This window comes from Leucoraja erinacea, chromosome 3 (assembly GCF_028641065.1).
Source record: "Leucoraja erinacea ecotype New England chromosome 3, Leri_hhj_1, whole genome shotgun sequence".
NCBI lineage: Eukaryota > Metazoa > Chordata > Chondrichthyes > Rajiformes > Rajidae > Leucoraja > Leucoraja erinaceus.
The window spans coordinates 33,759,694-33,773,765 of record NC_073379.1 but is presented as its reverse complement, the minus strand read 5'-3'; the positions used below and the strand labels follow the sequence as shown (position 1 = coordinate 33,773,765).

The 14,072-nt window shown below is 38.6% G+C and overlaps 1 protein-coding gene across 1 annotated transcript in view; it reads left to right on the top strand.

Annotated features, from left to right (window-relative positions):
* LOC129695445 (choline transporter-like protein 1) overlaps window positions 1-14,072 on the top strand; it is a 63,290-nt gene that overhangs the window by 20,859 nt on the left and 28,359 nt on the right. Inside the window, exons 6-8 of the mRNA XM_055632403.1 lie at window positions 4,391-4,554; window positions 9,357-9,446; window positions 10,451-10,575. Of these exons, the coding sequence (XP_055488378.1) occupies window positions 4,391-4,554; window positions 9,357-9,446; window positions 10,451-10,575 (379 nt within the window). The remainder of the gene's footprint in view (window positions 1-4,390; window positions 4,555-9,356; window positions 9,447-10,450; window positions 10,576-14,072) is intronic.

The following is a 14,072-nucleotide window of genomic DNA, read 5'->3' as shown; positions in this document are numbered from 1 at the left end:
CCTTAGCTCACTGTACCTTTACTAAAGCACTGTACCTTTAACCAGAAAGCAGAAATGCTAATCTGAGGTTGCACCCAATCAGCTGCTTCCTCTAGTCTGCTTCCACCAATCAGCGGCTTCCACCAGAACCCTCCCTATGGAGTGTGAAACGTTACAGATTTCAGTAAAAGCCCTGACCCTCCTCCACTCACTCCAACGGTTCCCGGGCCTCTGTGAAAGCAAGCCCCGCGCTCGATTTAAATACTCACAGCCCTGACCCTCCTCCACTCACTCCAACGGTTCCCGGGCCTCTGTGAAAGCAAGCCCCGCGCTCGATTTAAATACTCACAGCCCTGACCCTCCTCCACTCACTCCAACGGTTCCCAGGCCTCTGTGAAAGCAAGCCCCGCGCTCGATTTAAATACTCACAGCCCTGACCCTCCTCCACTCGCTCCAACGGTTCCCGGGCCTATTATAGATAAATAGATAGATAGATCCTTTATTGTCATTCAGACCTTACGTTCTGAACGAAATTATGTTGCCTGCAGTCATGCATAGAATCAATAATAACAAAACATACAATAAACACAAATTAAACATCCACCACTGCACCAAGCAAATCCTCACTGTGATGGAGGCAAAGTCTTAGTCTATGCCTTGCGCATTCATGTGTTTATCCTGATTTGCAAAGGTTTTCTTATGGTTGAAATGTTTGGATATATCTTGGTTCTTATGCTTGGTTAAGGTATTAGTGGTTCATATTTGCAATTCTATATATTATTTCGCTTTGAACAATATATTGCTGCATCTAAATATACAGTGCCCTCCATAATGTTTGCGACAAAGACCCATCATTTATTTATTTTGCTCTGTATTCCACAATTTGAGACTTGTAATGGAAAAAGGTTACATGTGGTTAAAGTGCACATTGTCAGATTTCAATAAAGGCCATTTTTATACATTTTGGTTTCACCATGTTGAAATTACAGCTGTATTTATACATAGTCCCCCCATTTCAGTGCACCATAATGTTTGGGACACAGCAATGTCTTGTAAATGAAAGTAGTCTTGTTTAGTATTTTGTTGCATATCCTTTGCATGCAATGACTGCTTGAAAGTCTGAGATTCATGGACATCACCAGTTGTTGGGTGTCTTCCCTGGTGATGCTCTGCCAGGCCTGTATTGCAGTCATCTTTAGCTTATGCTTGTTTTGGTGGCTAGGCCCTTTCAGTTTTTTCTTCAGCATATAAAAGGAATGCACAATTGAGTGTAGATGGGGTGATTGATTTGGCCACTCGTGAATTGACCATTTTTTAGCTTTGGAAAAACTCCTTTGTTACTTTAGCAGTATGTTTGGGATCATTGTCTTGCTGTAGAATGAACTGCCGGCCAATGAGTTTTGAGCTATTTGTTTGAACTTGAGCAGATAGGATGTGTCTACACATTTTATAATTAATTATGCTACTACAATCAGTAGTTTTATCATTAATGAAGATAAGTAAGCCAGTACCTTCAGCAGCCATAGATGCCCAGGCCATAACACCCCCACCACCGTGTTTCACGGATGAGGTGGTATGCCAGTCCATTTACGATTAGTAAGCTCACCAGTGTTCTTTTCTTCTTAATGAGTTCCAAACAGTTGATTTTGATAAGCCGAAGGTTTGGCTGATGTCTCTAACAGTTTTATTCTTGTTTCACCCGAGCAGTTACAAAGACCTGTGAAGCCAAACATTATGGTGCCCTGAAATGGGGGGACTATGTATAATCATGGCTGTAATTTCTACATGGTGAAACCAAAATGTATAAAAAATGTTGTTTATTAAAATCTGACATTGTGCACTTTAACCACATGTGATTTTTTTTTTTTTTCTCTTCTAATACAAATCTCAAATTGTGGAGTACAGAGGCAAATAAATAAATGATGGGTCTTTGTTCCAAACATTATGGAGGGCACTGTAGACTAACCTGGCCTAGAAATCTGATAGCGTATTTTCAGGTACACAAGAAAACCATTGTAGAAGGGGGCACAATGTATTTGGATTAGCTGCTTTGCACATGTGTAGTTTTGCATAATTATCACAGTAACTCCTTCTTGACCATTGGCAAGGCTTTGAGTGTATCTTCTATCTCCAGCCTAATGAATGGCTATGCATTTTTTGCAAACAAACATGTTTAGGCTCTCAATATTTTCCATCCTTGTATGGTCTTGGTTGGGAAATAGTCCTAAACATTATTCGATAGCCTCTCCCAACCATTGCTTTTGTTTAGTTTGATGTTTTACTACGTTTATCATTACTCATTATATGTTCTTAATTCAATGACTTTCCATCCCTGTTACATCTTTAATTTGAAGATTACTCTTGGTTTGCTGAACCTAAGCAAATTGAATCAAATTGTGCTTGGTGGCAAAGGGCAGCGATCACTGATTCTGCAGTAAAATGAAATGTTCGTCCTTCAGTATGTAGTAAGTGCAGTGGAATGCTAAAAGGCTCCCAGTTTCCTCTTGATTGAATCCTGGTTGCTATTCTGTTTGTATGAGGAGAGATTATGTAGAATGGATCCATACTTTCATCATAAAGAAATGACATAATTCAAAGGAAAAAAAAATTGGGGCTTGGCAGGCTAGATACAGAATTGTTATTTCCACTGGTTGGTGTGTCAAAATAGGATAGAGATGAGAAGACATCTGCACCATTTGAGACGGAGATAAGAAGACATCTGCTCATCCTGAGTGTAATGAATCTTTGTAATTCTCCACCCAAGAGTACTGGGCAGATTCAGACAGTGAGTTTATTCAAGAAGGATTGATTTTCTGCTATTAAAGGGATATGTTGTTGTGGGGAAGTGATTCTGAGGTAAAAGAGCAGCCATGATCTTATTGATAGAACAGACACAATGGGCTAGTTGACCTGCCCCTGCTCCTAATTATGTCTACTTCCTTATTCCTTATTTTTGAGACTAACGTTACCAAATATAGTAAATGAGTACTAAATGCTTAGTCTGATACTCGCCAGATTTATTGCATGAGTTAAATACACAGAACACTCAATGATAAAAAAAAAATGTGTGGTCATAGTGTGGTAGCACAATGCTTAACTTGTATGATTTATAAAAGATGTTTTTATAAAAGTGAGCATTGGGAATCTTGTAATTAGTATGCTAAATGTTGATTGGTATATGGAATCTTTGTTAACTACTTCATGTGGTATTGTAAGCTCACCCTTTCTTATCACTTGGATAATATAAACTGATAATTTGTATCAGTGAGATGGTAATCAATTTTAATATTTCATCAAAGGTATTATTGGTTGTTTATTAACATGTACAATATGCCACCCATCTCCTTTAAAACAGAGCATTGTGTTGCTTTTTGCTTTGTCTTATATTGATGCCTGTCTCCCACCACACTAATACATCTTTGTGAAGTGAGAAAAAAACTTACCTTGTTTAAGTCGTAAGTTTTCAAAATAATCTTGAAGCTTAATACTATTTTGGGCAGTGCTAATCCTTGCGCATGGTATGGGGAAATATAGTGGCAAATTGGAAATAAGCTCCCTGAGTACATCAATGTGATATTGGCTATTTATGGTTGGGATCCATCCCAAGGAGGATCACCATTATTACTTCAATAACATTATTTTGCTTGTGTTAGAAATAAATCTTGACCTTTGAATATTGTAGAAGTCACTTGATGAATTAAAAAAAATATATATATATATATTTGATTGTTTTCTGCTTGGATTTTATAACATTGTATTAGTAATGTCTGTGCATGCAAACTGCTTTTTTTTTAATGAGCTTTGGCTGTAGTTTTGTTGCTGTAAAATTCAAACAATGTCACCCAGATAGGCATATTGGAGTTGAATCAAATAACTATTCCTTAGCTTTTCTCATTTCCAACTTCAGTAGTGGAGAAGAGAGAAGATAAAGGATTTTCATATTTGAAGTTAGGGCAAGGCACAATGTTATTTCAGAACTATTTATCTTTGTAACCTTGCCCTAGAATTACATTGATTGAAATGATGTCTGCAATCCAGAGTGTCTGCAGTTACCTTTTGGTGAATCTGTGGGATAAATATGTGGATTGAATAAAGATGCAAAATGAAATGAATTTATCAAACAATGTAGTTAGCAGTGTGTGTGAAAATGTGATATCTTATTTTACAGATTTTTTTGTTGTGATTTTTGACAAATTTAGCTGTTTTAAAAATTTGCTCTTATTCTACTTTCTCCTTGTGCAACAAAAGCAGTATTATTAATGCGAAATGTGTAGGCACAACTGATGCTTGATTTTTGATTTGACACTTCAAATTAATATTTAAAAAATATGATCATGATTATCATTGTCGTCATCTCCATTATTGCTATTAATTTGACATTCCATTTTCCTGTCTTTTTGTTTTACACTAGTAAACCTATTCCATTCTTCCATCGTTGTGTCCCAATGGATAGTGGCTGCAAAAATATTAAGGCCCTGGCCACCTTCGTCAGTTACAATAGTGTCTTGCAGAGGGTGATTACTGGAGTAATGACCAGCAAAGAAATTATAGTGGGACTTTGCTTAATGTCTCTAGGTAATGATTCTTGAATCTCTACATTTTATTTAAAAAAAGGTTGAATGTGATTTAAGCAGGTGGTGTTGCGTTTTTGAATAATTTTATTTTAGCATGTACTTTTGTTATAATTTAACAAATTTGTTTGCCTGTGGGCAATGCACAACCTTTGTTTTCGTAAAAGGGCATCTTGACATTTTAAATTAATCTGAAATAATTGGAAATTTTGAGTAGCCACTGACATTTTATATACATGTATCCTGTCTTTTACCTCCAATTCAAAAGTCATTTTTCTTTGGTTTTCATTTGTTCAACACAAATGATTTTCTATTCCTTGTTCCACTTAAATTGGAAACGTGGAATCTGCAAATATTCTGACATGATCTATACCAGTTCTGTTTTATAAGTTGGTGTGTAGTAGGATGGATCAGCATGGTGGTAAAGCCCTCTAGAAATCTGCAGAAAAAAAACTGAGAGTTGGTTTGTGGCTTTCAAGGCTGGATTTTCATTTATATAAATGGTAAGAAGGGGTTGTTATTAACGCACATTATTAGAAACTAGCGCCGGGAGAGACTGAGAAATATTCTTAAAAACTACTTGGTTCTTGTCTCTCAAGATCTACACAGATTAAATTTGACCTGGTCATATTGGGAATATTGCGGTCAGTTTGAACTTCCACAAATGGTTTGATTCTTACCATATGATCTATTTTAATTTTGATTAAGTTGAGAATGAGTTCTTTGTTTCTTTGTTTCTAATGAATGCCTATTTTGTACTTAATACATTTTAAGTCTGTAACAGAATGTTATGCTATTTTAGAGGACTAGTTGCAATTCATGTCCATGTTCATGTATAACATTACAGAACATGAATTGAAACAAATAAATTATGGATTATGAATAATAGCTGTCATGTGCTTGCGAGAGTTTGACTAAACGCACTTGGGTCAAGCTATCCCTTGTGGTTTTCCAGTTCTCCGGCACTTGCTTAAGTGCCTTAGAATATGAGGCCTGATTACGCCTCGTGTATATCACAGATGTTTCCTAGTTTGATATTTTTTTTCATTACTGAGGGAATGAGTTTCTACCAAGGACCAAACTCTCAAGGATCAAAATTCATTTATTGACTTAATAAGAAATGTTGAACCTGCACTGAAGTTCTCTGCACCCCATTCGTCTCCCAAATCTTCTATTATCGCAAGACCGCTCTCAGTTAGGATGCAGAATAAATTATTTCAAATAATTTTTAGCACAGTACAAATAAAAAATGAATTTTGCTCATGTCTCCCATCCATTTTATTAAAGATAAATTCAACCAGTCTCTGGATTTAGGAATATGGAGAGGGTAGCCTATGTATGGTTGTGGTTATTTGATAATTATGCTGCTTGAGCGATGGGGGTTCAGAAGCAGTGGTTGAATTAAGAGTAGGCCAAGCTTATGGTGGCAAAACCCAATGGTTGTCAATTTTGTATCTGGAAGCATTGAGGATGGAGGTGATGATATCTGCAGAATATTGGAACACTGTAGAGGGCCAGACGGATCTTGCAGTTTGTGATTATTAAAGAGTTGTACATAAAACAGAAATTGTACAGTTGCCTTGAAACAAATGGACAATGTGAACCTTGATTTTATGTAAAACACCGTACTTTGTCTTTGTTGATACTTACTCATTTTACACGCGTTTACAAATTAGTTGACATGTTTCGTAATACTATTTGGCTTGGATTCGGGTCTGTTACCTGAAAATCTGCAAATATCTCAAGAAAATTAACAGATATGGCATTGCTCAGTTCCTCTTATCTATATATTTGCCCTAAGCTGCACCAAACGCGTGACGCAGCAGTAGAGTTGCTGTCTTACAGCGCCAGAAACATGGGTTCGATCCTGACTATGGGAACTATCTGTATGAAGTTTGTATGTTCTCCCCGAGACCTGCATGGGTTTTCTCCGTGATCTCCAGTTTCTTCCCACACTCCAAATAAGATGTACAGGTTTGTAGAGTAATTGTCTTTGGTATAATTGCAAATTGTCCCTAGTTTGTATGTATGATACTGTTAGTGTGCGGGGGTTGACACAGGCTCAGTGGACCGAAGGACCTGTTCCCGCCATGTATCTCTAAACTAAACTAAAAAACAAAATTAATACTTCCCTACTGGGTGGAAACATTGCTATGCCTTGCTAGTGCTCTTATATCTACCTGCTTGGAATTCAAAAGGAAGGTTGCTGCCAATGGATCCAACAAACTCAGTGCAGTGTGGCGCTGATTTCTTTGGTCGCAACTGGTGCTGCTCGTTCACTCTGGACTTTTCCAGTTGAGTTTCTGCCCAGCCTCATTAGCTATTAAATCTGTTGTTCAATGTGAACATGTCCTTCAATAGGACACAACTTAACAGTACAATTTAGTATTTTTGTTTTGAAATCACATATTAAAATTAAAGATATTTAAACTGGCCTTGTCAGATAAAGACACGCTTCTGCCCTTTGTCATTAAAAATCCCAGTAATTTAAATGGTACTGCACCTTTGGAATCCAGGCTCAAGGCAGGTAAACTCAGGCTGGCATTTAACTGGCAAGGTTGCTCTTCAACTATAGTTTGAGATCATGACCAGTCACAGTTAAGTGTTTAAGTGTTAGGATTTGAGTAGATCTGCCTTTTAAGTAGGAATTGGGGTCTGCCATCATGCCTGAGGCTCCCGCTTCCAAATTGTGTGCAGTTACAGTTGTGCATGACACAAAGTTGGAATAACTCAGCGGGACAGGCAGCATCACTGGAGAGAAGGAATGGGTGGCATTTTGGGTCGAGACCCTTCTTCAGACTGGTTAGGAATAAGGGAAACGAGAGATATAGGCGATGATGTAAAGAGATAGCACCGAGAGAGGACGTTGCAGAACTCTCGTCGGAGAGGAGGACTTCTTCAAAGTAGACACCTTGAGTTTTTGCAGTGGAGCAGACTAAATGTGTTGGAAGGAACTGCAGAGGCTGGTTTAAACCAAAGATAGACACAAAAAGCTGGACTAACTCAGATGGACAGGCAGCATCTCTGGAGAGAAGAAGCATTTGTACAGTGTGTGTGCGATCAAGGTCACTTGACTGTGAGGAACCGTAGGAATCTCAATCTGGATGGAGTTGTGGGAATAGAAAGTTAGTTTGTAATCCTGCACAGAGAAACATTGTAGTTGAACTGTTTGACATAAATGTTATTTTTGCAAGCCACCCAAGGTCAGAGATTACATTAGGAGTAATGCCAATGAATACAGATTGTCATATAATGAAGCAAATCTTTTGAAGCCATGTCAGCAGTGACAGGCATGACAGGCTTAACAAGATTTTATTTTTCGAAGGTTGACACTCCAGGCAACTACAGTTCCACAGTTCTAATTCATTGCACACCATTTCTGGCTTGCTGGTGCTGGACTGTGGAGCTCCCCATTGGCCACAGTTTTGCACCAATTTCTCTTATTTTTCCTTCCCACTCATTCAACAATCCTAGCAGTGCTGATCTAAAATTGTAGGTAACGCATGAAAGGAAAGGAGGTACCTTGGTCCCATGGCCTTATTTGATTGGAATATTCTCCAGCAAATACAATGTAAACTTTGTGCTGGAGAATAGGGGCTCCTGACATCTGAATTAAGTGGTTCAACTTGGTCCGTGACAGTATGTTTAATGTTACGTACAAGAAAAGTCATAAATTAAGTATCGCTAACCTCCGGTTTAAAAATCTGAGATTACTTGAAATATGGATCATCTTCCTGTCTAAAATATTCCTGGGCATCTATGCATCGGATGTGCATTTGCCAAAGTAATAAATCACAGGAAGAAATGAAAATAAATGCTTCCCCACAGGTTGAAAAAAATTGCAGTTTAGGGGCACTGTTCATTCATGCTTTGTTTTTTGTTTTTTTTTCTCCAGCTGCTCCAATAGCAGAATTGCTATTGGTTTTTACTGAAAGTCTGAATTCTGTGCAAACAAAATCTGGGGTGACATCAGTGCCTTCAAATGAATACTGAATACTTTTTAATAACATTTTTTTTTAGCACTGGTTTTTAAGCATTAGTTATTTTCATAATGAAGTTAATGGTGAATGCCTATATAAGAACATAGAATATTTGTGCTATAAGACATGAGGCTCCTGCTTTGATGTGCAGTTGAGATTTGTTGTAAAATAGTTCTTTGAAATTACAGTGCCTGCTACAGTTCATTTCAGCATTCGGAGAGAATGACAGGAACGAAACAGGGAAACAATGATAGAGAAAGAAAGGCAGAGAGAATATCGTACAAACAGTTTTGGAAAATAACAGAGAGGGAATGGCTGAACATAAAAAAAAAAAAAAAAAACAGGACTGATACGCACCTGAATCTTTATACAATGGTTTAATAAGGTCAGTGTATCTTTCTGAATGTCACTGAGGATCTATGATGAATAACTGAACTTGTCCACTTTGCCTGTCCCTGAAACACAATTTACAGACACAAACAAAAAAGCTCAACGGTTTTTATTGCTGATTCTTGTTCTGTTGTTTTGATTAAGGAGGCAAACTATTTGATGCAAGTGGAAATAAGATATTAAGATCCCAGAGGGAAAATTAAGAACTTTCATAAATTTGCTGCCTTCTGGCAAATGCAATCTACTTCCATTCTACCCGGTTCCCAGAGGAAAAATGGCAGTACATTAACTTGCAGTTCCATCCATCGCCTTGTCACAAAAATTTGTTCTCGTATTGTTGAGTACTTGGCTGTGCACATTCTTTGCAATCTGCTCGTCATTGTTGCAGTTCCATCATAGTTCTATTCTGTATAGTGATTGTATTCATGTTTTTCAGTTTTGTCGATATTGTTGATGGTTATAATCAGATACATCTCCAAAGTGCTCATTTGGATCCTTGCAATTCTCACCATCATTGGTTCAATTGGTAAGTCGATTCGAGTAAGTGATTAAAAATAGTCCATAAATCTGTTCTGACGATTTGAATTATGCTATATTTTCAATTAACTATATTGAGAACATTTAGACACATGCTTTATGTATAATTATCACCCTAAAGAACTGAATGGAAGTTTAAGATAAAAAAACAAGCTAATATGTCTGTTATGGTGGTGTCATGTTATGCTGCATTTCTAATTTAAGGTACAAAGTCTAAGTTCCATGATTGCTATCTTATTGTACTACTAACCTTTTTCTACTTTTTTAACATGGTTGATCATGCCATCCATTTTTATCTTGCACTATTTTCATTATCATTGGCTTTGCTTTTTGCCTCGCCTCCACAATTCCAAGGGCATGTTCCTGACTCTCTTTCCCAGATATTTGTCAAAGAGGCCGTTACAATTGATGATACCTAGCTTGACAACAAATCGTTCATCTCGCCTCCTCCTCCGTCTTTAACAAGCTTGTGGATCTCCAAATTCTTCCCATCAAGCACATGGAAATAAATGTTAGTATCCTTCCAAAGCATCCCTCTTGTCTTATGACCTCCACCTTCACTAATTGTTTCAGGCATAAATAAAATACCCAAAACCTCTGCATATAAATTGATTTTGTGCAAAGCTTCAAAATCAATATCTCCATCAGAGTGAACCTCTAACTTGGACCTTGTCAACTCCCGACTCAAATTCAACATTCACTTGGTCAACCGTCCATTTTTTGGCACCATTAGCTTAAGCTCATTTAAAAATATTACAAGTATTGAAACAAATCAAATATATTCACATCTATTAGCTCACTGGATTAAATATTGCAATGATCCAGTATACTCTTGGATTTAAGTTATTCAATTTTTCTTCAGCTCTCCTCGGCTTAGTGACCATTTTATTCATTTTTAATGTTATTTTTATATAAAACTGTTGATCTGAATAACTCCAATTCTTCTCGCTCCTCTTCCCCCTCCCTTTCCATGTCCCCATTTCTCATTTTCAGGTGGTACAGCTGTCCTTTGGTGGTTGTATGCTGATCATAAAAAGTCACATAAAGTAGACGACGAGGTGGCAGCAGATAATGTTAAAGCCTTATTAGTGTATGCCATTGTAGCAACAGTAATCACGGTGAGTTTTCTACCTAAAATTTATTGTGATTGATTTAGAAAAAAGTATTAGCAGGGCTGTAGAATTGATAGATTTTAGCTTGGAGGAAAGATGGAACGGACAGCTTTGGGAAAGGCAGCTTAATGTATAACCTCAGAGATTCAATAAGCGATTTAAAATGTTGGATGGAATAAATGGGAAATGTCTTTATCACAAATATTTTAGAATATTGAGCTTGCGATGGGGAGAATTCAAATTGGACTTTGCATTCATTGAAACATATGAGAAAGAAAGATGTATTGCCAGGCTTGGATGAAGCACGGTATTGAAGATCATGTAAAACAAACTCCGACATTACTTTTCCTAATGTTTTACACCTGACAGTTGGGGTTCCTCTAATGAAATCAACATTACTGATGGCTATAGATGCCATTTAATCTCAGGACTGTCTTGCATCGCAAACAGCCCAGATGTATGTAATTTTAAACTCTGGTCCAGAAAATAACCTTTTGGCCGCAGTAACTGGAACATTTATCTGACTCGTATACTTTTGGAATCAAAGCTCTTCTGTTTATCGAACTCTTCTGTTTATAAATGTGAAAATAATTTTCACATTTTTTGGTGCGTTTAATTATATGAAGTGCTGCCGGCACATTTGCAGCCTATTGCTGGGATTCTTGTGTGATTTTAGTTCTTGGTGTATTGCCATCAAGCAAACTAGGTAATAGAAACAAAATAGGTGCAGGAGTAGGCCAATCTGCCCTTCCAGCCAGCACCGCCATTAAATATGATCATGGCTGACCATCCAAAATCATTACCTTGTTCCTGTTTTCTCCCCATATCCCTTGATTCCGTTACCCCTAAGAACTATATCTAATTCTCTCTTGAAAACATTCAGTGAATTGCCCTCCACTGCCTTCGGTGGCAGAGAATTCCACAGATTTACAACTCTCTGGGTGAAAAGGTTTTTCCTCATCTTGCTCCTAAATGGCCTACCCCTTATTATTACACCTAGTTCTGGACTCCCCCAACATCGGGAACAATTTTCCTGCATTTAGCCTGTCCAATCCCTTAAGAATTGTATATGTTTCCATAAGATCCCCTCTCATTATCCAGTGAAGACGATCCCAGGCGATCCATTCTTTCATCATATGTCAGTCCCACCATCCTGGGAGTTAACCTGGTGAACCTACGCTGCATTCCCTCAATAGCAAGAATCTGCACTCCCTCAATGGCAAGAATGCACCAACATTATGAGCTAGATCACGTTGCTTGGGAATACTGGTGTCCAGGTAGCGAGCCTTGAGTTCTGTACGCATATGATGAAATGCAGAAGTCCAGAACTGGTTGATAGATTTAGAAGGTCTGCTTATTCACTGCTCCCATTGATTTCCACATTAACTCCAACTCCAATGCATTTGTCACTGAACTGGCATTGATTTTACTGGAAGTTGTTGAGCAAAGATTTATGAGGTAAAGGGGAGGGTAGATTGCTTTCAAATGTAATCTTAATGTAGTCATAATTTTAATTGTGCTTTAGTTACCTTTGTTTAGTGTTCATTTTTGTTTGGCTTTAGTTGTTAGAAGTTTCAAAGATCAAAGCAACAAAGTTGGCAGTTTGGTAGTTGGCAAAGCCCCTTCTCCTTTGTTGGGTACCGGGGGCATTTTAGGGGTGGGATCGCCTCAGAGAATCCTGGAACTCCATGGCTTTCCAGAACATTTCACTGGATTCCAAAGTACACATAACAGGCCAGTTTCGATTCACACGTGTATCTTGACTAAGTCGAGAAGAGAGATGGGTTGGATGAACCAGGACTGGTATGACATAATCTAGCACAATGCCTTTTCCAGATCCCCTCTTCAAGTTAAAATCTCTCCATCTGAAGTATTACCAGATAGAATCTGTTGCACTGCTTATAATAATCATGGATGAATGAATATTCCGTTTCTTGTTATCTATAGGATTGCTCAATTGTATGTTAGTTGCATCATGCATTTGTCCAGATTGATGAATCTGTAATTTGTCTTTGTGTTCATGTTGTTAAAAGTATCAACTAGGACTCGTGGGGCTATAATAATCCTATAAATGCACATTCATCAACAGCTTGTAATTTGCAGTCATTCAAAAATTTAAACATTCCCAAGCAAGTCAGAAAATGTGATAAAGGTTGACACCCATTTTTTGGCACCCTTGGTTTCAGAGCCTCTCGGAATTATCCGTGTCTCGGGACCAACACGGGTCACGTGATAATGAAACGATAATACACCCCTGGCCCGTTAATGACACCCCTCCCGTGTTCCTAATGCACCATGGAGTACCGGAAACTTAATTCAAAGAAATATAAAATGTAAACTGAATGTGACTAGAATTACCTGCCAACCCATCCTGCCTACCGCAGTTTCCTTGGCCGTTTAGAACCCTGGCTTCCGACGCCACTCCCCACTCGCAAACTGCATCAGTGAGCCCTTCTTTATCACTGAAAGGACACAAAGTGCTGGAGTAATTCAGCGGGTCAGGATCTCTGGAGAACATGGATGGAGGACATGGGGACCTACTTCAGACTGATTCAGTCAGCTGAGTTACTCCAGCACTTTGCGTTTCAGTATGCCCCCTTGGTCACCATGGGGCTCCCTCTCCTCTCATCTGCTGTCGTTTCCAAGGTGGAGTATGTCGACGACTTTGGGGGAGAAGGAGGCGGCTATACTGGTGGAGGGAGGGAGGAGGCAGTGACCCACCGGTCTGAAGCTGGGGCTCTCTCTTTCCACCGCTGCTGCTGCCGCCTCCTGTAGGCATCGGAACTGGAGCTCTAAACAGGCGGGGTGACAGTGCGAGTTGGGGAAGTGTTGGCAGGTCCGTCCGACATATCTGATATCTGTTATGTGGGTTGTTGATACAAGAATTTAGTGTATTGTCTTTGTGAAACAGGAGAGAAGTTTAAGAACATAGTTAATTATTTCACAACAGAGGGACAAGACTGGAAAGAGCACTTGCCACTTGCAATGCCATCTGTGTCCACTCAGGGAATTTCTATTGAGCTCTTGTAATTTTGTCCGGATTATAGCGGTGGGCAGACAATCAGTTGCCGGAAAATCGGTGTTTCACTGTCAGTAGGAATTAGTGAATGGCCAAATGTGATTAAGAACCAAATGTGGATGAAGAGGATCAGGTTGTGGAGGATGTCACTAGCAAAAGAGAAACCTGCTGAGTCGTGTGTTCAGGGGAATTTTGGGATTGTGGGAAGAGCTAAAACTAAGTGGCTGAAAATCAGTATTACAGAATTGCATGCCAGGAATGGGGATGAGTTGATTTACAATGTAAAGTCTCTGAATATGGACGGGGATATGTTTCTGTGGGATAGGGGTGTAGTTCAATGGAGTCTGGAGATGACTTTGTTGCAGCTGTAGGGCGAACTGATCTGATAGGAAAGAGAAATTACCTTAAAAATAGTTGAGTTAATTCTGAATTCCTGAAAAGTCAGGTGTATAATAGGAAAGCTATAAAAAACAAATGGGTTGCT